The following is a 15,676-nucleotide window of genomic DNA, read 5'->3' on the forward strand; positions in this document are numbered from 1 at the left end:
CAAAATATACGGTGGGGGGGGATGGGGAGGGAAACGGGGACACTTACTCTCCACATGCAAGTGGATTTTTCAAGCCCTGTATTAAATCTTGCACATTCTAAAAAATTTGTTCTTTGGAGTGCTATTATTACAATAGTAGCTCCTTTTTATGTACCAACAGAGAACTGGAAAAGCCTTCACAAGATGTACTGTATTTCTGCCTTTTGTCATAGATGTACTGAAAATATCCTTTCAACGTTCTTTTTCTGCATTAATATCATGTGTCATACTTTCTGTTTGGCAACCAGCAAAGATGAGCTCATTATAAAGATATTCTGCAAAGAAAAACACTTGTGCTATGGCAAGAACAATTCACATTTCAGAATCACAAATCCCCAACTAAAGTCTTCTTATTTTCTTGATATGAAAAGTTTTTTTCTAAAAGCCACATGGCAAGTGGAAAATTCTAGTTGCAGCTCCCTAATCAGAGGTAAATAGAAATGTTGGGACTTGAATGAGCCTGATTTGAGAAAGTTGCTCTTTAAAAGGTTTTGATTACCTTGTTCTCGAGTAAAGACAGGCAGAGCAGAGCAATGATAATAGCACCAAAGGAAACACACAAAACCTTTCACAAATGATTTCAACTTTCAATTATATAAAGCCCCAATTTAAAGATAACTTTAATTTTCAGGAGCAAAAAACTCCCCAAAAGCCTGTCTTGATTAGAATATTGACTTGCACTATGTTTCTTGACTGCAAGTCCCTTCCCACCACAATTCTTACCCTTGCTTTACCTACTTTATATCAGATCCAATGAGTGAATGTCTCCTCAGCATAGCCCGGGCCTGTGCATTGGTTAAATTAGTGGTTGTCTCTTCATTAATGGATAGAATACAATCCCCCACACCGATTCGTCCATCACGACTTATGGAACCGCCATGGATGATGCTGCGGACTATCATTCCTGAGCCGTCTTTATTGGAACTTACGGTCATACCTATTATAAGACAGGCATGGAGCAGATTATTGTGTATATAAATAAGGAACACAGTGTATAAAGTGAAATACACTCCACCTGCACTGAGCCATAATGGAGTGTGCAGATGAAGGAGATGTGAATTCCACCCCCTAAATCTGGGTCTGGTGAACAGGATTCAATGCACTCTACAGGCCCAAAGATGCTAATCCAGCCTGTGGGCAGGAACAGCAGTCACAGCCCTAGACAAAGACATTATTTTTGAACTTTCATACCAAAAGCAAAATGTAACTGAAGTGGTATTTAAAACAGAGAGAAACAAAAATAAAAAAAGCTTGAGTGAGAGAGAGATAAATTGCTTCTAAACATGATCAGCTAGATCAGTCTTAGATGGTAAAGGTAATTTTATTTATTTTAATTATATTAGAGAGGGTTTTTAAAAAACAAAACCAGAAAAATCCTGAGGTTTGAAACGAAGTCAGGATCAATAAATAGGAACAGAAAAGTCAATACACCTAACGCTGATCAACATATTCTTGGTGCGTATAAAATGCCTGATCCAATGTCCATTGAAGTTCATGGGCATCTTCCGATTGATTTCAATGGACACTGGATCAAGTAGTGCCTTATGATTTAGGTTAGAGCGTGTTCTGTTGAGAGAGAGATCATATGTCAGTTATATACACTTTAGCTAGGTCACGCAGTACCTTATAAGCCTACACTTACAGTCAATCCTTGTTTACATCTTCCTTTCACTACAGGAAGTAGGGAAGACAGATGCTGCTCACTATTTTGGTTGATTCTGACTCATACTCACTGAAGGATTTCAAGTATGCTTGTGTGTTCGGGTATTTTTAAATATAAGTTTTTTCATTTTTTATTTTTGAGCACATTTAGTGTTCATGAAAAGTACCTGACTGTCATTCTCCAGAGCTGTCTTTCTCTAATAATCTACAGAACAGGCAAAAGAAAGGTACCTGTAGGACAGCAGGTCAAGCTCCTCTACTCAGCACTGCCAATGAACCTCTAGGGATGGGAGGTTAATACTATCTCCTTAACCAAGTCTGTCTTTGTCCTCTCTAGTAAGAGTGCCACAAAGCGTGCCAGTTAACACCAAGGGCAACTATTTCAAACATAAGCACCTAAAGTTAGGCTCTTAAATCCATGTTTAGTCTCCTAAATAACAATGACCTGATTTGTAGAGTTCTGACTACCCACAGCTCCCACCGACTTTAGTGGGAACTAAAGGAACTCATTGCTTCTGCAAAGCAAATCAGGTTTATGTAGGGGGCCTAAATGTAGATATAGGAGCCAGCACCCAAATTCTGAAAATTTTGTCCAGCACACCAAGACCCTGGAACACTCATTAAGGTTATACTCAGCCTACTTACACCCCTAGAGCTTTTGAAAACAGGCATAAAAGGTGAGGTAAACAAAACTGGGCACCTATAAGCACCACCATAAAGGTTCTTTCACACTCATAGAACAGAATCATAGAATATCAGGGGTGGAAGGGACCTCAGGAGGTCATCTAGTCCAACCCCCAAATAAAAAGTGAAGAACACATTTTGAAAGGGGGAAATGTTGTAATGATTTAAAGAAACAAGTAACAATAGGCCAAATACTGGCTTGTCCTATGCATGGACTCATGCCAGAAACTATAAAGCTCTTATTAAGTGGCTCCTGATTACATGAAACCACCTCTCTCCCCATTTGCAGTTGAGCTCAATGGAGGCTACTGAGACGGAGCCTCCTGAGTTGAAGCAGGGGGCTGCTGCTAGCAGGGCACGGCCCTGAACTCTGGAATGGTCTTCCTTGCTTTGGCATGCCAGGGCCCAGATTTATTAACCTCCCAGGCACACTGCAAAGCTCATCTCTTTTTCAGGGCATTTAATAATAAAATAGATGGAAGGACACAAGGTTATTTGGGGTAGAGGACTCATGTTTGGCAGGTATTTTGAGCTCTGGGCAGGTTCTCTGATTGTCTCAATGAACATGTACATATGTATTTTAATCTACTGCAAAACACCCAGAGGAAAGGATGCTTTCGATTTTCATAAATTCTTCTACCCCATGGCTAGTAGTGGAGTACAGGACAGAAGTCAGCTACCTTTATTCTGCCACCTAGGTTAGTTATGTTCAAAACAAATGCTGCACACATGACAGATGGCCAGCATAGGCTGTGGTCTGGGGGCATCGTCCATATGTTTATTCTCACACACTCCCGCATCCAACGCTAATCTCTGGGCAGATCCACTTGCATGCGTTATTCGTAGTGGAAACAGAATGCACATGTAGTTCTATGCTGAGTTGCACTCAGCCAGAACACAGGCAGCATGTGTGTTCCTTTCTGTGGGCATTACCCCTTTCCCGGGTGCCAACGAAAATCTCTCTCCAGATTATGAACCCAGTTTCTCCCTTGGGTAAATGGGCACAGCTCCACTGTAATCAACACAATCATACCAACGACAAATTTGGCCCATTGCCTATGAGATCACATCAATATTAAACTTTACTTGCATGTCTGATGTCACATCCATGACTTCAGAAGAACAAGCAAAGAAAAAAAATTAAATGCCACTGCTGGTGCATCAACAGCTTTCACTAATATATTACCAGAGCAATGACACTTTACCTTTCATTATATCTGAACCTCCCAACATAGGTTTTTTAACTAAACCGCAAGCTCACAGTGTTGTGTCTGAGTTTGAAGCCATGACCGATGCCATTTAAAGAAACAAAATGCCAGTTCTCAACTGAAATAATTGACACAGCTGCAGCTTTCAACACCATTATACAGCACTTGATTTAGCTCCTTTACTAAAAGTGAAAGTTAAAAGCAGTGCAGCCATGTGTGCAAAACGTTGGCCAGGCCCCAGCAGCACTAGGGTCCAGAACAGGAAGGGGTTGCAAGGGGAAGAGGGAGGGGACAGCCAAAAGCTAGATTCTTTTATTTTCACATTATATCATACATACTATGACTAAGGAATTCCAGCTTTTTGCCATTTAACTTTGGACTACATATAAATACACTACACACTTTGGACTACATATAATTGGGTGTTCTTATGTTTATGTTTCACTGACATGCTACTTACTGACCCTACTCACTGCACCTACAGTACATGTGGACAGTATGGAGTGCTTAGGTATTCTTGGCAAAGGCTGGACTTTGGACTACATTGTGATCTCCAGCTATATGGTGGGGAGCAGGGAGAGTAAGAGCTCCCCATCCATCTTTGCACACCTTGGGTAAGGATATCTAGAATCATACGGTTTGCATTTGAAGGGACAGCTGTCAAGATACACCTCTCCTGGGAGTAACTCAGCAGAAAGAAGGCAGGCCAGGGCTCCCCCTACATGCTTCAGTCATCAATACATGACTGTTAGCTGTTTAGCTAACTAGAAGGAAATGACTACACAGGGCTACTGTGTGCCCTACTTTGGGGGCAGTCCAGAGCTGCACTGCCCCATGTGGAACACCATGAGGCATTCTGGTGCAGTGCCTCCTGCGATTGACTAGATGCACTGTAAAGGGAATAATTTTCCACAACCTTTAAGGGGGGCCACCTACATCCCTCTCCATACAGCCAGCCAGCCAGCTTTGCTAGCCAATACATGGGGGGTGGGGGGAGAGGAGGGGATGGAGCTCCACCTCTTTTCTGCAGAGTTGTTTCCATCAAATGGCCACGTTGGCTGTAGTCCCGCATACCCAGGTGCAGGGGCTGAGATGGCCCTTATACAGGCCATACCAAATGGAGCAGGGAGCTATTCCTGTCTATTCCCCACTGCAGGGCCACTGAAGGGCAGAGTACAATCTAGCCCAAAATGTTTCAACTTGTCAACTGAGCCTGTGCACGCCATACTAGTCATATTGTGGGTGCAGTCAGTAGGGTCAGGAAGTTACACATCCCAGATAAACATAAAACCATAAAGTCTGGAATAAGGTCTAACAATTATTGAGTCTTTGAACTCAAAATATTATCCATTAAAGAGATAAAGGGCAGCTTTTTCAAATGTATTTAGACACCTAAAGATGAAAACAGAAGTCACATGAAATCAATAGGAGTTAGGTGCTCAACCTACTTAGGCCCTGTTGAAAATCCCCCTAGATAACTATCTGTATGCTTAGGTGCCTAAATACCCTTGAAAATCTGGCCCAGAGTCCTTTGACCCAAGTCCTTTTCATGCTCCAGTGCAGAACTCCTCAACCCTCTGACAGCCAATTATACAAACTGCTTAGTCTCATTTTCCTCAAGTTTCAGTCATGACCTTAATTTTATTTTATTCCATCTAAATCAGTTAATATAAATGATGATGGTAACGAAGAAAAATATTAAAAGTATTAGACTTTTTTTTACAAAACAGCTCAGTGTAGAAGTTCCTCCATTTTTTGATTTATTAGAAGGAAATATATTTGGTTGGACTATCAAGCACTTTGCTTTTTTTTTTTTATTGTTGATTTTTATTTTATTATTGGAGCTTAACTGACTGATGAGACAACACCTGCTTTCACCACTCTCAATGTACTGAGACCAGGAGAGGACAGAGTATAAAGGCAAGGGTACACCTACTATACTACAGTGAAGATCTTCAGAAGTAACTGGAGTAGGCTGAAAACTGAAGACAACAGGCCATACAGACAGGGAAATATTAGCCAAGAAAGAGCAATCACACCAATGATCAGATACTCTACCTAGACTTGAATTGCCTTTTGCAATAGTGATAGTCTTCTCATGCATGTTTTTGGGTGTATTTTGGATTGTGGAACTTCCCTCAGTAGTAGATGTCAGGTAGCTCTTTTCCATTAAATACACTGCATCCTAATACAAAGAAAAAACAACATTTCAATTCAAAACAGCAAGTTCAAAATATGACTGAACTTAATAGGATGTAAAAATCACAAATATTTGACAATAAGCCAAGCTTTAAGAATAACAACCACAGTTACCAACTTTCACGCAGTAAGTAAGCACCCCGACTTTCACAACAAGCCAAAAATCAAGCTAATCCCATTTCAAAACAAGGTCAAAACAAGTCAATCCCTAAGAACCTCAACACCCAATGTGACTAGATCCCCTTGGCGTACAGTCTGGGACTGTGGTGATCCCACTGTGCACCCCTGACTCTCTCCCCCCTGCTTGCCAGGTGAGCTGATCAAAAAGAAAAAAGAAGCAACAAGCTACGACAAGCAACAAGCTACAAGCCAAAAACTAGTCAACAAGCAACTTACAAGCCAATTAAGCAAAAAACAAGCCCAATTTCTGTTTTTTTCCCCAAGGTTTGGCATGTCTGATAACAACAGCTAATTTCATAAGAAACTGCAATTTATTTATTTTTTTAAATGAAAATCACACTGAGCCAAAGGAAAGAAAATATACATCAAAGTGGATGTCATTAAAAACCTAATAGTTTGCACAGAGTAGTATCTAAGCTTGTTTGTGAACTGAACTATATGTTTATATGAGGCGGTCAGATGCGAGAACTCCCTTTTCACATCTCATGCACTACCCAGGCCTTGAGCTGAGGCATACAGAAGAAAGCGGGTTAGTATGGCTAAAGCCTTTGCTCCATTTCCCCTATTTGCCCAGCCTGTGTGTAGTGATTTATTGCTGGTATAGGCCAGCAATGAATTCCTTTACTAGCTTCTCCATTCCCCCAGAGCAAGGAGGGCAGAGGAAGAACTGTGATTCATGGATGTGTCTCTCAGCTACACCACCTGACAGGGCTACTACTGGGCTGGTAGTCCTTGCTCTGGCTTGTGCCTAAAGTCACAATCCAGCTATGAGATACCACAGATGACTCCCAGAAATAACTTTATGTTCGCCAGGACGTAGCTGTGAGCAAATGTTGATTTTTCACAATGACCATGGCACGTAAATAATATTATCTGTATAAAAGCCATACAACAGGATCTTTACTTTTCCAGTAAGGTCAGGGTGCGCTGTGATAGCAGAGTTTGTATTTTGTGCAACTTCGGCTGACACCTGAGGTTCCATCCAAGCAGCTATGTTTTCATATTCAGCATGTTTCTCAGGAACATCTGAAGGCAGAGGACCCTTTTTGGAAACACCACCAGCAGGTATCATGCTCGTGTCCTCTAAGGATTGGTTCTCTCCCACTCCCTGGATTAGATCCACGTTGTATAGATTCTTGTTGGATGGTTGGAAATCAGTTGAGGCATTTGAGGAATCTTCACCAACACCCTGTTAAACAGAATCAGGAATAGTGAATAAAAAAAAATTAACGATCTTATATAGTTAGGGTCCTACCAAATTAGCGGCCACAAAAAAAGTGTCACGGACTGTGAAATCTGGTCTTTTGTGTTCTTTTACCCTATACCATACAGATTTTACCAGGGAGACCATCATTTCTCAAATTGGGGGTCCAGACCCAAAAGGCAGTTGCAGGGGGATTGCCAGGTAATTTTAGGGGGTTGAAAGGTTATTTTATGTCACCCTTATTTCTGCACTGCCTTCAGAGCTGGGCAGTCAGAGAGCGGTGGCTGTTGGCCGGGTGCCCAGCTCTGAAGGCAGCGCCCACCAGCAGCAGCGCAGAAGTAAGGGTGGCAATACCATACCATGTCACCCTTACTCCTGCACTGCTGCCTTCAGATCTGGGCGGCCGGACAGTGGCGGCTGCTAACTGAGGGCCCAGCTCTGCAGGCAGCTGCACAGAACTAAGGGTGGCAATACCATACTGTGCCAGTCTTACTTCTGCGCGGCTGCTGGCGGCGGCTCTGCCTGCAGAGCTGGGCTCCCGGCAAGCAGCCTGCTGTCAGCAGCTGCGCAGGAGTAAGGGGTAGCAGTACTGCAACTCCCCGCTACAATAACCTTGCAACCCCCTTCCCTCCAACTCTTTTTTGGGTCAGGACCCCTACAATGACAACACCATGAAATTTCAGTTGAAATAGCTGAAAACATGAAATTTAAGATTTTTAAATTTCTATGACTGTGAAATTGACTAAAATGGACTGTGAATTTGGTAGGGCCCTATATATAGTATTGTTAAAATGGATATTTTATGCTAAATATGTTAAACTGAAGCTAAAGCTTTTTGAACTCTTAAGTACAACTACTTGTTATCAAATCAAATACAGTGTCTTCACAGATCACTGACCGTCATTTTACTATAACAAGATTTTCTTTTATAAACATTTTCTTCTTTTGTTGCATTTTTTCTACTATTACAATATTTATGGCAGAAAATATTTACAGGCCAGATCCTCAGCTGGTATAAACTGGCATAGCTCTAGAGACTTTCTACATCAATATTTATATGCTTGTCCTGCAACAGGGCATACTTGCAGTAGATGGACGGGGAATATAAAAGACCAGACGACCCAATGCTGAACAAACAAGTGTGGATGTTTTCAAGTTTGCCAAGCTTTCTTTGATAATCCACATTTTTATTTAAAAGAGAGGTCAAGCAGTATTTACTCCAAATTTCACTGACCTGGGCTGCATTACCACAGTAAATCTTTTCATACAAGATTGGCTGAAAATTTTAAACCTGACTATTGGTTTAGGGGGTCTTGATTTTTGGATGCACAGTTTACAACACCTTAAAGGGCCTGGTTTTAGCACTTGCTGAAAGTCAGGCCCTTTACAGTTGCGACCTGGCATGCAAAGTCCCTAGTCATTTTTGAAAATGCAGGCTACTAAACAATGTATCAAAGACATTAAAGCATTTTCCTTCACCATCAGAAATAGTGCGCAATTTCTCTTATTCCATCTCTTTCCTTCTTCAGCATATTTCAATAGTTACAAGAACTCTCCCCTCCCCTTAATTCTCCTACACTGCTCTCACAATATCCCCTATTCCTCTCTCAGATATCATTCGTTTTATATATGACACAAAGTGCACAGCAAGCAGTAGTGTTTTGTGATATTTTACATCAGAAGGCATTAAAATTTATTTTCACTGGCTTTTTATGATGTTCTGCTTGCTCCTAGTCCCATCACCAAGTGTGAGCAAATGCACAAGCAGTACAGCAGATGTGAAGGCATCAGTTCTCATTGATGTCAGTGAAAGTTTTTTTCATTGATTTCAATGGGAGCTGGATCAATCCCTTTCAGAGTAAATACAGTGTTAAAGTAGGAATGGCAGCTGTCTTTCAAGCATGCTGATGATGACTAAATAGATTAGGATTCCGGTGTTCTGTTCTATAAATGGTAGGAGGTGATTTTATTTCTATTGTACCATGTTGATTAGAAGGATTTAGGCTTTTATCTCTTCAAATGCAACTTAGATGGATCACTCAAATGTGGGCCTGTTTTGATGACTATCCAGACAGTTTTGATGACCATCTTCCGAAATTGTTTCTTTGTGCATATCTACCTTTTTCTCCTTTCCATGTATCTACTACACTGAATACCAGCACACTGAAAATCATAGTCATGCATGGACATATGGGTGGGCATTGGATAGGTGGCTGAGTATAGCTATCATATATCAGTACAGGGATTCTCCTTTTTATATATATAACTGCAAGAGAATGCTGTAAGTTTTAACACATAAACTGAGAATTCACATGTCTTTAGGAAGAAAGAGGCAACTTCTTTTAGACTGTCATTGACTTCAATGCATGGTACAGATATGGCTCATTTCATGGTACAAGGATGGGAAAGCTACATCAGACATGGTCTGTTCATGTTTATTCTCCTGATGATGCTATTTCTGCTGCCTGAAAACCTTTAGGTTCTATACTTTAGTGCACATGCAGCTACAAATGAATTACACTGGTGCCACTCCCTACATTTTTTGTTACTCTGTAACAGTAGGTCACCACTTTAAAATTTGCAACTTATATTTTATTTATTTGAGGAAAATGCACCTGATTATTTTGATTTAAAACATTTTTCTTTAGTTATTTTGAAAACAATAAAGCACTCAAAAGCCTGTATTCCAGTGACCTATCATATGAGATGCACTTTCCAAATGGCTAGACACATCCAGTTTCACTGTGTTCTCATACTGCCTATAACATACACTTCTTTGGGTTGTACTGCATCAGCCACTTGTTTCAGAGGTCTCCTTGTTAACACTAGTTTCTCCACTGCCTTACACCATGTGTAGTTGTTTACACTTCTGCAGAGAGTTGAAAGTGCTACCAGATTAGAATATTAACATTTTATACCCATTGTGCACTGATGTAAATAGCTGCACAAGGAGCCAGGCAGTGGAGAATCAGACCCATAAATTTTAAAAGCTCAAATAAAAATGGCCTTTAAAAAATGTTGAAAAAAACTGAAGACTTCAGGGAGCCCCAGCACCATACATTTAGTAAGACCAGCCTTTGTCCTGCAAAATGTATGTTTCTCAGCATGCATAGTGCATAATCCCTTTAAGTAACAATTACTAAGTTAAACAATACAATCTGTCCCATTGGCAGAGCAAAGGTACACTCTATTGTGGATTAGGAGATTCCATTAGGAGATGAACTCAGCTTTCAGTCCCATGGATAGTAAAGACTGAACACATTCCAGAAAGGATAAAGCCAGCCACTGAGTCTCAGGTGTGCAGGAAGATGCAGCAGCTGCTCTATTCAAGATTACATACTGCAAACCATCCAAGAAAACTACATGGTGTTGCCCACAAAGATGATCACAGGTCTACCTCAAATACTTGAAGAAACACACTGGAAAAGTCCTGGCTAAAAAAAATTAATAGTTTTCTAACAAACGGAGAAAAAGCAATGACTGGGAGGAACAAAAAAAGGGATCATCAATACACAAAAGCAATTCAATATGGGTATGTGAGTGGCACAAAAATAAAAAATATTTTTTGTATTTCTTAGGAACTTGTTCTTTGCTGATTAACTGAGTTTAACTGCTAATGGAATCTCAATCAGCAATTAATTACAGCATCATTGTCTCAGGAACACAGTAAATTAACATAATTCTAACTACTACATAATAAAGATATGCAGAAAATGAGAGTAACTTTTGCTTTCATGCCTAAACTATTGTACCTGTAATAGAATGCAATTTTTCTGTGTACAGCCATTTATGTAGCCAGTCTTTAATATGCTCTGAAATTTAATAACAATTTACATTTTTGTAGCAGATTACTCAGCACAAATTTGATGTTACAAATTGTCTCCAAACAGGTTAACTTTCTGGTGATACAAAATACAATCAAAGCTTTGAACCGTCTATCTCCTTCTCTCTCTGACATACAAGTCTGAAAGGTATCCAATCAACACTACCTAAATGAAATTGCACTTTAATCTGATAACGAACCTATGAGCAGATGGAACTGTGGCAACATAATGCCTCTACATTTAATACAGCAGCTAGACATAAACATTGAGTTTTTTATACTTCTAATCAAGGTCTGCCATCAATAAAATTATATTTTCTTTTTACCTTGGGAGTTGATGATGGAAGAGAGAGGCTATAGTTCAGACCATCACTACAGCTACTGCCGTGCAGAGCTAACACAGAAGCCTGGAAGGTGTCATCATTGTCTGAAGTATACTGTGATTCAAAGGTGGATTCATCCGCTAGATCTGCCTCACTTGAGTCCACCTAATAACAAAAGGCAATTTAATCAGGCTATCTGCTACTTTCAGACCACATAAGCCCCAAACACTTGCACATGTGTGGCTAAATCCTTGCTGGTACTTTGCTTAATATTTTTCTGTTTTATACAAACAGTGGACCAAATTCTACATGCAATTACACCTACGTAACCCCAAACAGAATAGAGGTTGCACAGGTGTATTGAAAGCCAAACCTGGCTCTGAGTTTTTGCAAATACTACAGAGCAGAGATGGGCTAACAGCCATGACCACGGATATTAGATAGTGGAAAAATGCTGCTTTATTCCATGCCGTCAACAAATCCCGGAGACTTTTGTTTGTTTGTTTTCCTTCTTGGTGAATAAATGCTACAAAAATGGGAATCTTCACTTACTGCCACATTTTAGGGACAAATTAATTTCCCTCCCCCTAGTAGTTTGTTTAAATAGGCTTGGTGGTTTTTAAAAGGTACAGAAATTTTTTAAAGGTACAGAAATATTTTAAAAAATACAAACTTCTGGGGTTTTAGGCCCTTTACTTTGTTCCCATATTTCCAAAGTAGCTTATATTATTAAGAAGATTTGCAAGCTATTATCTTTTAACATGAGATAATAACTAATATGACAGATAGCACGATTTTAAAACCTCACTATATGCATGTACAATTACTACAGTTTCATAAGGCTTGTCATATGCATTTACTAGTACAGTGGCAACTGTATTATTCTGTACTTTATCATCTATATACTATGTTCCTGTTTCTAATCTAATTCACACCAATATAAATCAGGAATTACACTATTGTAAAACAGGTATATACCAGAATCATACCTACATGGTCAACTCCAAAAGAAGCAAATACAGCCAACTCTGTTGATAATCCACAGGTTAAGACCCTTCTAAATAGAGCTGGTAACACAGCTCATAATACTGTATTTTATTTTATATGGTTAACCATATTATTAATTAGTAATTTCAGATTTCCAATTATGATAATTGTCACAATGGACTGTAACGGCTCAAAAGGATTGATTCCTTCTGTTGCATCAATGATCCATGGATTAGAGCAGTGTTTCCCAAACTTGGGATGCCACTTGTGCAGGGAAAGCCCCTGGCGGGCCGGGCCGGTTTGTTTACCTGCCGCGTCCACAGGTTTGGCCAATCGCGGCTCCCACTGGCCACGGTTCGCTGCTGCAGGCCAATGGGGGCTGCGGGAAGCAGCGTGGGCCGAGGGACGTACCGGCCGCCGCTGGAGATGCAAACCGCAGCGAGTGCGAGCAGTGATCGGCCGAACCTGCGGATGTGGCAGGTAAACAAACCGGCCCGGCCCGCCAGGGGCTTTCCCTGCACAAGCAGCATCCCAAGTTTGGGAAACACTGGATTAGAGCAATGTCTTTTATATTTCCACTATGACCCTTGTGCTAATGCAAATGGACCTCTCTCATAACAGACTCAAGTTTATCAAAGGTGTATGTAGAAATTTTTTTTTAAAAAGGTACTATCTTGCATCCCTGTACAATTCAGAGTGAGTGTTTACATTCAGTCTTCAACTGACTCTGTTGTGTTTAGGTACAACAGCATATGCAGTACGCTCTTCCGCTAGGTAGATTATGCTCTAAAATATATATAATATAACATACCTAACTCAGACTCCTGAAATATATGTTGCTAGGTCACAACAGACCGGATGAAGGATGAAGTCAAAGACTTTCCTCTGAATTTTTAAAAAAGCATGCCTAAACTGCATGTGTAAAACCTACAGGCCAAATCCTGGGCTTATTGCTTAGTTTTAACTGAGGCTCTTTTAAAAATTTTACTGAGTCCCATTTTCAAAAGTGATTTAAACATTTAAGTGTCAGATTTTTAAGGGTATTTAGGCACCTATCTCCCACTTCAATTGGAGTAAGATGCCTAAATATCATTAAAAATCTGGCCCTTAGAAGCCTAAATGCAATTGACTTCCAAGGAGATTTAGGCACGTAAGAGCCTAGGTCACCTTTGAAAATACATCTTAGGAAGCGAAGTACCTTAGGTGTTTTGGAGAATTTTACCCTTCAGTCCATATTCAGGCAAACTTAGACTGAAGTCTAAACTGTGCCTGAATAAAAATTGAGTAAAGTGAAAAAGGACTTCAGTATTTGGCCCTATATTTGCAAATGGAAAACAAGTAACTGCATATACTTTGCAGTCTCCGGATCTTGAATTTGTAACTGCCGATGCAAATTCCCATTTTGCAGATACAATTTAGGCACCCAGTTTCGAAAATTTAAACCTTATAATTATTTCATTTTTTGTATTGTTATTAATATATCAGCATTATTTTCAAACGTTTTTCACATTCCATGTCCGGAAAGGATCATCTTTCTGACCTCCAATACAATATAGGCCACAGAACTTTTTCCAAATAATTACTACAGCAGATCTTTAAGAAAAACATCCAATCTTGATTAAACAATTGTCAGTCATGGAGAATCCATTTTGACACTTAGCAAATTGTTCCAATTGTTAATTACTCTCACTGTCAAAAATGTCCATCTTATTTCCTGTCTGAATTTATCTCGCTTCAACTTCTAGCCATTGGATCATGACTTACCTTTCTGTGGTAGATTGAAAAGCACATTATTAAATATGTGTTCCTCATGTAGATACTCAGACTATAATCAAGTTACCCCTTAACCTTCCCTTTGTTAAACTAAATCGATAGACTCAAAGAGCTCAATCTATCACTATAACTCACATTTTTCCTAATCCTTTACTCATTCTCCAGACTCTTCTCTGAACCCTCTCAAATTCACCAACATCCTTCTTGAAATGTGAGCACCTGAGTTGCATGAACAAAACCTGTGGGCCAAATTCTGAGCTCAGTTTTTACTCAATCCTTACTCAGCCAACTAGCAATAAAGGACATTTCTCACTTACAACCTAGTTTCTCTTTGATGTATCAATAAAGTCATAATCTTGTTGTCGGGAAAACAACTGTGATATTATAAATGCTGTACCATGATAGCAAGGCAAGATTAAACAGGAAGAGGATAGGGACAGTGGAATTTAAAGACATTGTTAGAAAAAAGCACTTTTGTAATTCACAAACATGAAAAACTATGACAAACACGTGGAAGGATTTAATTCTCCTTTTCAACAGTTTTTTTCTGTATGAAACATCCTCTTTAAGGATGCTGATGATTTTTTATAAATTTAACTTAAACTTCTCAATTCATAACTGTATCAAAATATGACTTCAACGGGAGCTGAAGGTACTCAATATTTCTTAGTAAGTGCTCAGCATCATGCAAGTTCAGGACCCAGAACTGAGCAAATAAAGAGAAGAATACATTAAAAATCTGGATTCCTATTGGCAGTTTCTGGAGACGAGGAAAAGTATCTACGCTTCATGTAAGTTGCTTGCACTGTAAAAATCCAGTTTTTATACTCACAAATCTTGTGATCACTGAACAATCTTGTAGTGTAAATACAGCTATTAAAAAAAGAAATGCAGGCAACTTTTAAATAAAGTTGCATAGCAAGAATGCCATTTAGAGGCAAAACAGAGTTCCACCAACTTTTCAAACTATTAAAAAAAGAGACATCCACATTATCACATGTTGGTAAATAGAAGTTTCTACTATGTAGTTAAATAAAAGCTTACGTACAAAGGACAAGGTTTTTTGAAGACACCTATGAAGTTTGAATGCCCAATGCCCATCATTACAATTGGAACTGGGCATAGAAATCTCTTAGCTGGCTTTGAAAAAATCTCAGCCAAATATTTTCTTATTTTCTAGTCGCTAAAACATTCTGGCTAGAGAATCATCTGGTGCAAACTGGTGGAGCTCTACTGATTTCAATGGATCTTTGCCAGTTTACAGCATTTGGCTATCTGGTGAGATCATGATAGGTCACATGTGAAGTGAGGCTAAACGCTTTAAAAAAAAATCATAAGCAGAGTGACGAAAAAGACTTTTCATTACATTTGGACAAGGCAAAAAACAATGTTAAAAGGGTTTCAACAGAAATCTTGATAAATTTTGCCCACTAACCAGAGCCAGCTCAGCACGGAAGAGGGCTGCATCAACTGGCCCTTCCTCCTCAAGTGACTGGGCAGTGTAGAAAAAGGAATCTTCCTTAGCAGAAACATAACCCTCTTCTGGTGAAAGCTGCAGAAAGAATGAAGCTCTGAGTTGGATGAGTGGCCAGTG

At 39.7% G+C, this 15,676-nt stretch overlaps 1 protein-coding gene across 16 annotated transcripts in view; it reads right to left on the minus strand.

Moving 5' to 3' along the window:
- MPDZ (multiple PDZ domain crumbs cell polarity complex component) overlaps nt 1-15,676 on the minus strand; it is a 130,527-nt gene that overhangs the window by 60,160 nt on the left and 54,691 nt on the right. For 15 of the 16 annotated variants that reach the window (XR_012639609.1, XM_074953398.1, XM_074953396.1 and 12 more), the window contains 5 exons: nt 15,518-15,634; nt 11,326-11,487; nt 6,877-7,161; nt 5,652-5,778; nt 778-976 (listed from right to left, as the gene is read on the minus strand). Coding sequence is in view for 15 of the 16 variants with exons in the window: in XM_074953398.1 (XP_074809499.1) it covers nt 778-976; nt 5,652-5,778; nt 6,877-7,161; nt 11,326-11,487; nt 15,518-15,634 (890 nt within the window). In the remaining variant the exon portion in view is untranslated. The remainder of the gene's footprint in view (nt 1-777; nt 977-5,651; nt 5,779-6,876; nt 7,162-11,325; nt 11,488-15,517; nt 15,635-15,676) is intronic. The other variant, XM_074953389.1, reaches the window with a different exon arrangement.

Source organism: Natator depressus, chromosome 5, assembly GCF_965152275.1.
Source record: "Natator depressus isolate rNatDep1 chromosome 5, rNatDep2.hap1, whole genome shotgun sequence".
NCBI lineage: Eukaryota > Metazoa > Chordata > Testudines > Cheloniidae > Natator > Natator depressus.